The sequence below is a fragment of the Calypte anna genome, chromosome 2 (assembly GCF_003957555.1).
Source record: "Calypte anna isolate BGI_N300 chromosome 2, bCalAnn1_v1.p, whole genome shotgun sequence".
Classification (NCBI taxonomy): Eukaryota; Metazoa; Chordata; class Aves; order Apodiformes; family Trochilidae; genus Calypte; species Calypte anna.
In genome coordinates this window covers 138358392-138369338 of record NC_044245.1, presented here as the reverse complement: position 1 = coordinate 138369338, position 10947 = coordinate 138358392, and the positions used below count along the sequence as shown (strand labels likewise).

Below are 10947 nucleotides of genomic sequence, written 5' to 3'. Positions count from 1 at the left end.
CTGTTACAAACCAATCGTTCAACAGATGCACACTCAATTAAACACCTTTTGTTATCTCCTGTTCCTGCTCCTGCTGCATGAACCTGTATTTCAGAAACTACCCATGCAGATGTGATTAGCAAGTCTGAGGAAGGGCTGAGGATAGTAATGTTGGCAGGAATACCAGTGGATAAGTAGCAGGGAATTTTCTCTTTCTCACCCTTAGTTCAACAGCTACAAGTTGTTCTTGGGGTACACAAACACCATTACAAACCTGCACTCCTAGGACAGGGAAACACAGATATCACTGTCTCCAGACAGGCATATGAGACCCTGTTTGCCTTGGGGCTGTGCCCTAGCATCTCTTACAGTTTTCTTTTTACTTCTGTTTTCAAGATTAAAACACCGCTTCTGTTTTCTTACAGCTACAAGACAAGATTTGAAGAGCAGGCAGTGAATACTGCTGTGAAGACTTTTTCCTACCAGGGACCAATATATTTGATGCTGGCCCTGGGAAACTGTATTATTTACCTCTTCTGGAAAGAAAAATTGCTGGAACAAGCACAGCTCTCAGATACAGACAGTACAATTGTCTATACAAGGCAATTCCATGGGAACCCAACTGGAGAACAAGACTCACTCAGCAAACATGGCTGAGGGCACAGGGTGCTGAAGAAGTGTGAGGCATTACACATTTCCTTTCTCTATTACCTTTTCACAACAAGACAGAAAACATCTGGAGTTTTTTTTTTCCTTGCACATGTTCTGAAATTACTTTAAAAGATACTGAGAGACACATCTCCATTAGCAGCACCACTTATTCTTTACTAATTCATGGGAAACAAACAAACAAACAAAACAAAAAACCAAAACTGGTAAGAGCTGATCCCTTGCAAAACAGAGGTGTTGGATTTTATAACTCATCCTGGTCACCTGGGCTTGGAGCTACAGAGAGATGTGAGTGCTGTGACAGCTAACATTTCATTTTCACATGCCCATCCTTTCTTCCCCATCCTTCTTAACTGAAACTGCTGGAACTGAACTAGCACACTCATTTACTATGCCTGGCACCTGGGAATGGAATTTTAAAAAACCACAAACACAAACATCCAGGGTGTTGTACCTGAGATACCTAAATTAGCCAGTGAGAAATGCTGGAGAAAAGGGTGTGTTACAGCCTCGACCCCTCAAGGGCTCAGGTGCCTTGTTCAGGTTTAGTGGGACATGCTTCTTTTCACTCTGGATTCACAGCTCTGAAAACTTAATTGTAGCTTTCCACCTTGCATTAATTAACATGAGAAATGAAGAGACCTCTCTTCAGTCTGGTTTTTTCCTGCCCACATATTTGTTATCCTTGAATAACCCACCACCTGTGAGCTCACTCTCTCCCTAGGTGCAGGGTTGAATTCCACAAGGACCCATGCAGCCTGGGTGAGGCTGTAGATGACGGAGGGTTGGGGTCTCCTTTTGATGCCTTTTGGAGGGAAGGGGATGTATTTTGAATAGCCCAGTGTGAGACACATGGTCTAAGAGATCCTACAAAACCAAGGCAAGCTTATCTGGGGATGATCCTGTATGTAGGTCCCAGCCATACTGAGAAGGTGACCCCCAAATTGAGCAGCTCAGGTTAACTTGAGACACTTGTGTGTACCTGGGACTAAAACCCAGAAATTATTGTCGTAAAAGAGAAGCAAGCTGCTGCATTTAGGGACTCACATGACTCGTGGCTGAAATGAATGGGACTACTATGCTCAATGGCCACCCCAGCCCCCCAAAAGTGTTGCTCCCACCAAGTGGTCCAGAACTGCTGGAGTTTTCAGTTCAGCTTAGGAAGGACCCAGAGCAGAAGCCAAGACAGTCCAGGAGGTGCTTGGTGTACATGAAAACACATTGCTGTGGGCTAGCACCCCCAGCTCTGCTGATGGCATCTCCAAACAGCACTGTGAAAGCCTTATCCTCCCTGGAGCCCCACTTGGAGTCTTGAGCCTCACATCAGGCACCGAATTGCTTCCTGGGACAAAAGTGAGCATAGGAAAAAACTACACGATGCATACTGTGGCCTTCATGAGTCTTTAAAATTTATAATCAAAGGTCAAAGAAAACATCTTCAAAATGTGAGAAAGTATCTGTGATAATCACCACCTTCATCCTACAATGCCGTGAAACAACTTAGGTTCTACTTTGATACAGCTGAAATTCCACTACCTTTGGTACTCCTGCTACTTTTAAATCCAATTCATAAATAGTCTCTGGGAAAAACAAAGTTGCATTTTCTCTGTCGTTAGTTTCCTTCGCCTCCCCCCATCCCGGCAGCGCAGACGGCAGCCGCCCCGTGGGGCTGACCCTATCGCAGCCAGCGGGTCCCTTCAGCGCTAGATGTCATCTCACCCGAGTCCGTGTCCCAGCCAAGTATCGGTGGGAAGGGGAGGAGGGACAGCCCCGGCCACACACAGACACACACGCACACAGAAACACGCGTGGTGGCAGCGGGCGGTGCCGCCAGGTGCGCCCGCCCCGTCGCTGCCCCGTGGGGGCGGCCGCGGCTCCTGGCCCCTCCCCGCCGCTCCGGGAGCTCACCGCCCCTCGGCTGAAGTCCGGTGTCTCCGCGCCGAGCCGTGCCGTGCCGCTCCGCGCTGTGCCGTGCCGCGCCGTGCCGTGCCGTGCCGTGCCGTGGGTGCCGTCACTCAGCGCTTCCAGCATGCTCCTAAGATGGCGGTAGCGGCGGCGGGCGGCGGCGGGGGCGGCCGGGCGCAGCGCAGCGGCTGGCTGGAAGTTTTGGTGCGGGAGCGGTGGCACAAAGTGTTGGCCAACTTGGGCGGCGAGGCGCTGGTGCTGAGCGGCGAGGAGCGCCCCGACGGCGCGGCCCACAACGGCCTGGGAGGAGATGGGTCGGCGTGCCGGGGGGCCGAAGGCGGCGGGGGGGCGGCAGCGGTGCGCACCGCCTTCACAGACCCCCCCGAGCAGGTGCCCGAGGCCGTCTCCAACAAGAAGCGGTGCGTGAAGGTGCTGAAGCAGGAGATGGGCGGGCTGGGCATCAGCATCAAGGGGGGCAAGGAGAACAAGATGCCCATCCTCATCAGCAAGATCTTCAAGGGGCTGGCGGCGGACCAGACCCAGGCCCTCTATGTGGGTGATGCCATCCTGGCCGTCAACGGCACCGACCTACGGGATGCCACCCACGACGAGGCGGTGCAGGCTCTCAAGCGGGCCGGCAAGGAGGTGCTGCTGGAAGGTAAGGGCCGGGGAATGGGGCGAGGGACTGGGTCAGCCCGACCACCAGCAAGCCCCGGGGCGGGAGGCTTTGGGGCAAGTCGGCTCTATTGCCAAAGAGGCAGCAGAGCAGAGCCGGGTGGTGAAGTTGCCCCCGCGTTTCTCGTATCGCTCCTCCGGGAGTCTTTCCAGCGGGGAGAGTTTATTACCTCCCAGAACGAGCTACGCCAGGACTACCGGCGACATGTGAAGGGGACGTAGATCTTCGGAAGAGTCTAGAGGGCTGTCCGGGAGCTGGGCTTGAACTTTTCGTCCCTGATCAGCCACCGGAGCCCCCGCAGCTCCATCTCGTCTCGGCTGCGAGTCGGGTCCCAGGCTGAGGGCTCACGGCCCCAGGCTGAGAGCTGATCCCCGCTGGGACGCGGGGTCTTCATGTCCTGCCGCCCGGATATTTCAGGGCAAGACAGGTTTGGGGGGAGTTGCCGGGAGAGGAGATTTTAAAGGAGTGAAGGACCCCCCTCGGGACGTAAACGAAGGGCTTGAGGGACTTTTCCCGAGCAGATCCAGAACCTCCCGCTGTCCAGTTCTTCCTTGCCTCCTTCCACCACCTCACTCCTGACCACGGAAGAAGGAGAAAAAGGTTTGAATGAAGCTGCCGGTGCCACATTAACGTTGCAAAGAAGCGGCTTTCCTTTCCTTTCTCAAAGGTCACAGAAACAGTGTTGTAATAGTGTTAGAAACTGAGACACCAGAAAGGAGTAAACAGTGGTGTGTGTGTAGGCATGGAAAGAGGGTGTTCCCCTGGGTCGGATCCTTCTCAAACCAGAACACCTAGGACAGCAAATTCGTGAGAGAGGTGTTCACAGGCGTTTAATCCTTGTCTCCTCACAACGACGAATTTACTTGTCCAACTGAGAGAATGAACAGCTTCAGAAATGCCCTTGGCACGTGTTTGATAAAGTGATTACATATTTACTCAGCAGTTCATTTAACCAGAGGTCAGTGGCATTTGAGGCATGCTGCTTCCTCTTCCTCCCCAGTGCCAACACATAAGCCACAGGTGGTCCCACCTCATTGTGCCTGGAGACCCTACAATGCTGCACATTTTTTCAAGTGTGTGTTTTTCGTGCTTGTTCTGAGGAGCAAAAGAGTTGCTGCTTGTTGTTTGTTGCTGCTGCTGCTTATGAGGTACAAGCCATGAACAACCAACTATGGCATAAAGTTAGGAGAAAAGTTTGAAGGGAAGGTGTGGAAAATTCTCTAGATGCTGTGAAACTATGTGGTGTCCACATGACAGTGAAAACTAAAAAGGAATTAGTGCCCTGGGAGGATTTAAGAAGCTGAGGGCAATTGTGTCTCCCGTCCCTCTGTGCCCTGTGCTGCCTGCATAACCAAAGTGCATCTTGTCCTCCCTTGCTCCAACAGAACCAGAGAGACCTGTGAAGTCTTAGTATGAACTTCTCTCTGAGGTCTGCACTGAGGATTTTGCATCTGAATACTTGACACTGGTTTGATTATGCAGTTTAAGGGCTTTGTGGGGTGCGGGCCAGGCAACTGCTGACCTTTGGTGTGACCTAATGAGTAATGTATATAGTGTGTGCAACAGCCTCCATCCCTCTGTGTAGTGCCTGCAGTAACAGCATCTGAACAAGCTGATGCTGTATGAATCTTAAAAAACCCCTCGGTCTTCTCAGTAGGAGTGACAGTGAAGCCATTTCAATGTGGACTCTTAGCAGCCTCCTTCTCTCCTTTCTTTGTCACAGCTATTTACTTGCATTTCATTGCTGGATGAAGGCTCATGTGCCTCAGCGGTTGTTTTTGTGACTGAATTTGTCATTTGTAAATCAAGAGGGTATTTCAGTAGTTTTCCCTATGTCAAGTTCTATTCTAGCACTGAACTCAGTGTTTTGTCCTGCCTTTTCTCTTGCTATGTCAGCAGAGTAACCAAAGTGAGAGTTGGCCTGAGAAGTGCAGGAACCTCTCTCTCTACATGAATGGCATGTGTTAACAAACAGTTTAAAACCTCTGCAATTCAATTTCCCACTTTGAAACTCTTCCTTCAGCAGCACAATCTAAAACTGTCTTTTGATTACTAAAGGAAGGAAAATCCAGAATTTTTTTTTTCCCTTTAAAATATAGGAGGGAAAGCCTTGATTTTCCTTTCCTTCCAGACAGTAGGAATTCACCATTTTTTGACTTCTTAGAAAGTTATGTATTGCAGAGCCTGTGCTGGAGCAGGGTAAGACCCCTGTGCAGATCCTCTCTAGGATATTTCTCCAATTAATAGAGCAATGACAGCATGCATTTCTCAGGTCAAAATATAACACATTTTCTGAGAGATTCAGAGACTTTTTTGTGACTTGAAGTCTATGAAAGCTGAATTTGCAAAGATGTGGAAAGGTGCAAAAAACAAGAAGCATGTTCTGTGGTGCAGCAGGACTCTGAGTATTGCCCAATGTGTTGTGCATTCCTTAAAAGGACTTATGGTTGAGCATTTCCTAGAGGTTATCAGCAGTGAAAATGTGGTCAGTATGGCTCAATACACACAACATCAGAGTGCTGGAGTCTGTCTGTTATATAGACTCCTTCCTAAAATTGCTTGCTCAGTGAGATGAGGCATTTACTAGCTCAGCACTAAACTGTAGTCTCTCCTGCATTCCTGTGAGGGGAGGAAGGGAGCAGAAAATCCCTCCCAGCCCTCTGCACTGTGTGTGGGTGGCAGGGCTGGCACTGAGGTGGGTGGAAGGAGGAGAAAGGTCTGTGAAGAGGGGAAGGGATGGGGCAATGCTTTAACACTTGTTCCCTTTGATGCACAGATCATTATCTCTGAGCTGGTAGAAATGGAAGTTGTTCACTGAAGGGTGGCCTTGCTGCAGTAGCTGTGCTGGTGTGGGGTGGCACAGATGTAAAGCTCAGTGGGAGAGGGCCTACTCTAACAACTTTAATAGGCATCCTGGGTTGCTCTTTCCTTTCCTTTTCCACTCTGAAAGACATTGACCTCTACTAGTCCAGCTACGAAGCTAAAGTTGTATAAACCAGTTCCTTCATACAGGTCTGATCTGTGAGACTGGCAAGGGTGCCCTGAAAGCAGGTAAGATTTGATAAATGGAAGGGAAATAATAGTGCCACAACAAGCAACATTGGCACAGGAGAAGCTGTAAGGCAGAAAGTTCAAAATGAGGGATGTGGTGATGAGGCAGGACTTGAGCCCCAAGAAATCCTGTTCTAGTCTGCAGGGATGAACCTTTTGTGCCTGCAGGGCTTAATTTCCTGTGAGCTTTCCATGACAGCCTGGTCACTGGTGGAGGGGAACAAAGTAGCCAGTGAGCAGGGACAGGAGAAGTGCTACTGTTGGGTTTGTCAGCCTCGGACTTCGCAGGTGCTCCATACACCAGGATGGAGCTTCTCACCAGTGTTCAAAAGTGCCAGGAATTTCCCTACATGAGAGATGAGACAGCCCCCTTGTACAGTGCATATCTGCAAGCATGGAAGGTGGCTAAAATTATGAGTGCTATTGTTTGTACATGTAATTTTCCTGCAGTTCTGTTAAATTGGATCTTCCTAAATTAGCACTTTGGAAAATCAAGCAGCCCCTCTTCTGCTGTGTGAAGCATATTACATTCAAGTGGCTCTCAAGACACAAAAGGTGTTGGTTTTTATTAAAGCATTCTAGATGACAGTGTCATCATCTAGATGGCATGCTCTGCAACTGAGATGGTTATGTTTTACTCATATTTTCTGTATGTTCAGTGGAAAAAATGAAGAATTGAAGTAACCTGCACTCATGTCAGACAGGACCTTTCTGTGTGATGCTGTTTGGATGTGGAATAAAAAAAAAAAAATCATTAGTGTGATTTTAGTTGTCTGCAAGATATTTTAAAAAATAGTATAATTTCCTAACTTGCTAAATGTGTGCAGCTGAGCTTAAGATGATGATGATAATGGAAGGTACGTAGCAGGAAAAGGAGCAGTTTCTTGATGTTGCTAGAGCTTTTAATTGGTTTTGATTGACTGCCAGTTAAGTTAATGCAACTGCAAGGCAGGGCTTACAGCTCCCTGGAGAAGTGTCTCTTGCAGTCTCTCCGGGTTTGCAGTAATTTTCCCGAGGTGCAGCTCTCTGCATAGAGAGTTTTAGCCTAAGGACAAAAGACTATAGTCACCTTTTGTAGCCCTCCTGGGAGTAATCCACAGCTTTAAAGCAATGTAAGAATAAGCATAGTATAGTCAGTACCAGAATAATGTATTATTTTCCAAACAATATTTCTGTAAGAATTGGAAGGATTCTCCACTTCCTACTCTTTAAATTTTCTTTGTATGAGGCAAAACAATTCTGACTGTGTGAATTACATGTCGAAGTAGTGAGCAATTGACATGGGCTACTTGTTGCCTGTATTTTTCTCTTATCTATCTTTTTGTGTTTCTTTAGTAAAGTAGTAACAACAGGAGATTTCTGGGGGTTAAAAAATACAGTATATATTCAAGAAAGTGAGTCACTTACAAGTATTCGGGGAAAAAGAGGCCCAGGGCACTTAATAAGTGCTTATGTGATAAAACTATATGCTGCAGTCAGGGCTGTAAATCTCAGTGACTGCAAATTGTATGCATAGATCTTCTTTACACTTCCAGTAAATGCATGGAGAAAACACTCTACCTTTTCTGTTCTTGGTGCCAGCAAATATGCAGTTACGGAAATGCTTTGTACTTAGGGGCCATGCTGCATTTCATAGCCAGCGTAGCTGCCCGTAGCACGCATCAGTTTAAAAGTGAAATTGAAAGGGAAAGGAGAAAGTAATCTTATTCTGAAGAATATCAGGTCTAAGCACTCCCCAAGAATCTCAGTTTTGATTGTTTCAGCTGCCTGCGGCTGATGGGGAAGCTTGAGTGGGAACACTTGATGTGTTTTTCATTGATTAGATTAGATTACTGGCTAATTTAGCAGTCCAGACAGTCTGTATCACCTTTCACAGATAAGAATCAGTACATCCTTTTAGCAGTAAAGCTGGTACCAGTCCTCTTTCACAGCTATTATAAAGAAAACAAGGTAGCTGTGGGCAACAGATTCCCGGATTTATTTGGACCAAGTACTGGGTGCCCCTCAAAAAACCCATCCTGGCAATTATATACTATCCTATAGAAGGCACTTATTACAAGCTCCTTAAGGGTGCTTATAAGATTAAACATGTCTAAGGATCTGGGATTCAATGTTAAGTATCATTAGGGGAAAAAAATGGCATTTTAAAAAAAATCCCAGCAGTAATTCCTTTGTGGAAAATTAAATTTAAAACTTGGTAAAACTCTTTGAAGAATCTTTAAACCATTAGACAGAGTAAAATTGAAAGCTCAAGGATTTTGCTATAGTTAATGAAAATATATCTGAATTTTGCCATGATAGGTGACTTTTCTCTGACAGCCAATCCCAGCCTCCCAGGAGAACATTTTCTCATCGGTGATCACCAGAAGTACAGATCTTTCTTCATCCCTGCCACCTGCTTGGTTTGGGTCAGAAACATTCGTTCCCAAGGGAAGGGGTGAGGTGTGTCCATAATTCAAACCAGAGTTTGAATACAGGTGCAGCGATACAGGTGCTGATCCTAATAGGTTGATGCTATCAGGTATAGGTTTGGAAGGATTTTTACATTTTTATTACTTCCTTATTCTCACTGCTTTCATAATATATTTTGTGGAGCTCCCCCTGGTAATGAGTAATCTATAAATTTGATTTTAAAAATAGAATCCATTTGTGTGCATTCAGAGTTCTTAAGTGCTGGAGAGTTTACCATATCTATTTGTAATCTGTTCTAGCAGTCACTTACTTCCAGGCTTTAAGAACACATTATTTCCATTCCATTTTTTTAATTTAGAATTTTGATCATAGGATTATTTTGTACTTTATTCTGCAAGATTATGTTGCCATGGCTACTTGTTAAGTTGTTACAGCTACTACAGTAAAAGGGAAATTGGAGGAAACAGTAGTTCAAAAGAGCAACAGCATACATAAATGAACAAAATATGATAGGAACAAAGCTGTCCCAGCAGGGCATGGGAGTCTGGCTTTCCAAGTATGAAAAAATTCTTCAGGCACCTCAGAAAATTAGCTGGTGAAGAAGAGATGGTGGTGGTGAGTTATTAGAACTTGCCAAAAGTCTTTTAACTATATATCATACATGTTTGTAGAATGCATACCTGTTTTGCTGGAATTGACATTGAGGTGAGAGAGATTCATCTCTTTTTCCCCTCCTGACCCCAATGATCTCACTACAGCAACTACAGGGTGTGAAGTGACCTTCATTTGACTCAGCTGTGTTACCTCTCCAACCTTTAAATGGTGTCAAGCAGAGAAAAATACTACTGTCACCATAAGATGTGCCTGTATTAAGGGCCTTTGCTAGAACATCAGTACTTAGAGCTGAGAGAGCATCATACTCTTGTGGTGGATTGGGAAAGAGCCAGGACTCTGAACAGTGGGAATAAGTAATGTTTTGGCAGGGCCCCAGCATGATGGGAAGGATTATCAGGAGAGTGGGGACCTGCCTTGAAGGGTGTCATGGCAAGGAGGGGGTTAGAAGGTGTTGAAGGTGAGGCATGGCTGATTCAAGCTAGAGGAGTGGGAAGCTACAGGATATGTAGAAAGTGTTGGAATGTGACTTGTTCTCATGCCACCTGTTGAAAGGTGGGTTATGAGTCTCCATAATGCTTTTTAAGTAGACAGCTCTCAGCTGCTGTTTTGCAGGATAAAAAAAGCTGCTCTATGAAGCTTGGTCTCTGTGATTTAAGATAGCTAATGGCTCTGCATTCTGTACCTTGCACTTCTAGAGAGAGAAAATTCATTGAAAATATGGCATCCTGCCCCTTGAACACCTTAGAGTTCAGCAACAGTGAGTGATGAACTAGGACACAAGTTTTTACTTTACTGTAGGACAAGTTGTTAACAAATGTGCTTACTAAAGGTTTAATCAGCTGTGACTAGTCCTTTGGATTACTTAACCACAAGGTACTGCCTTGCCATTGCATTTTGTTCCTTCATGTAAATGAAATTAAGGGAGATAATTTCTGCATAACTCTTTGACAGATGTGGGTTTCTGTCTGTTGCTACTGTACACTTATGTTACAGTCTTTCATTTTGTCTGTCTAGAACTCGAAGTACTGAACTAGTCAGGTCTTTCATTGTATATATACTCAGGGCATGACACAGTAGGTCACTGCCAAAGCAGCACAGCTGTAGTGTAGCAATTGGTGAAATAGAGCTGGAAGGAAATGGGCCAGAATAGTAGCTGCAGAGAAGTTATTTCTGGTTAAAAATTATTAACACTTCTAATAGTGTAGTGCAGCTTTTTTTGCTGAACTGTTGGAAGTTGTGGTTGTTGGCACAGCTCTAAAAGTCATAGAAACAAAGGCTATGTTTATTCCTCACTGCTCAGGGTGTCTGAAGATTACAGGTATTCACGAAGTGAGTCTGTTTCAGACAGCACCAGGAGAGGAACTTGTGTGTGTGTGTGTGTGTTAAGAGTTTCTGTTCACTTTAATAGCCTGCATTACTGTAGAATAGTGCTATGGTGTTAGTATCTGAGAAACAAGATCCTTTTTCCCAGTACCTGAAAGTTTGAGACATTATAACATTTTTTTCCCTCTTTTTTTCTAAAGGAACAGTATCAGGATATAAATTCTCTGCTGGCAAAGGAGCCACAACTTAACTGATTTGCTCCAAGAGATAGCATGACCTCATGGGACTATTTATCAGCCTCATGTGCCCTTTCAGGG

The 10947-nt window shown here is 45.8% G+C and overlaps 1 protein-coding gene across 1 annotated transcript in view; it reads left to right on the top strand.

Moving 5' to 3' along the window:
• Positions 1 to 2575: 2575 nt before the first annotated feature.
• LOC115597856 (beta-1-syntrophin-like) overlaps positions 2576 to 10947 on the top strand; it is a 55379-nt gene continuing 47007 nt past the window's right edge. Inside the window, exon 1 of the mRNA XM_030445125.1 lies at positions 2576 to 3211. Coding sequence (XP_030300985.1) covers positions 2689 to 3211 — 523 coding nt within the window. The 5' untranslated portion in view covers positions 2576 to 2688. The remainder of the gene's footprint in view (positions 3212 to 10947) is intronic.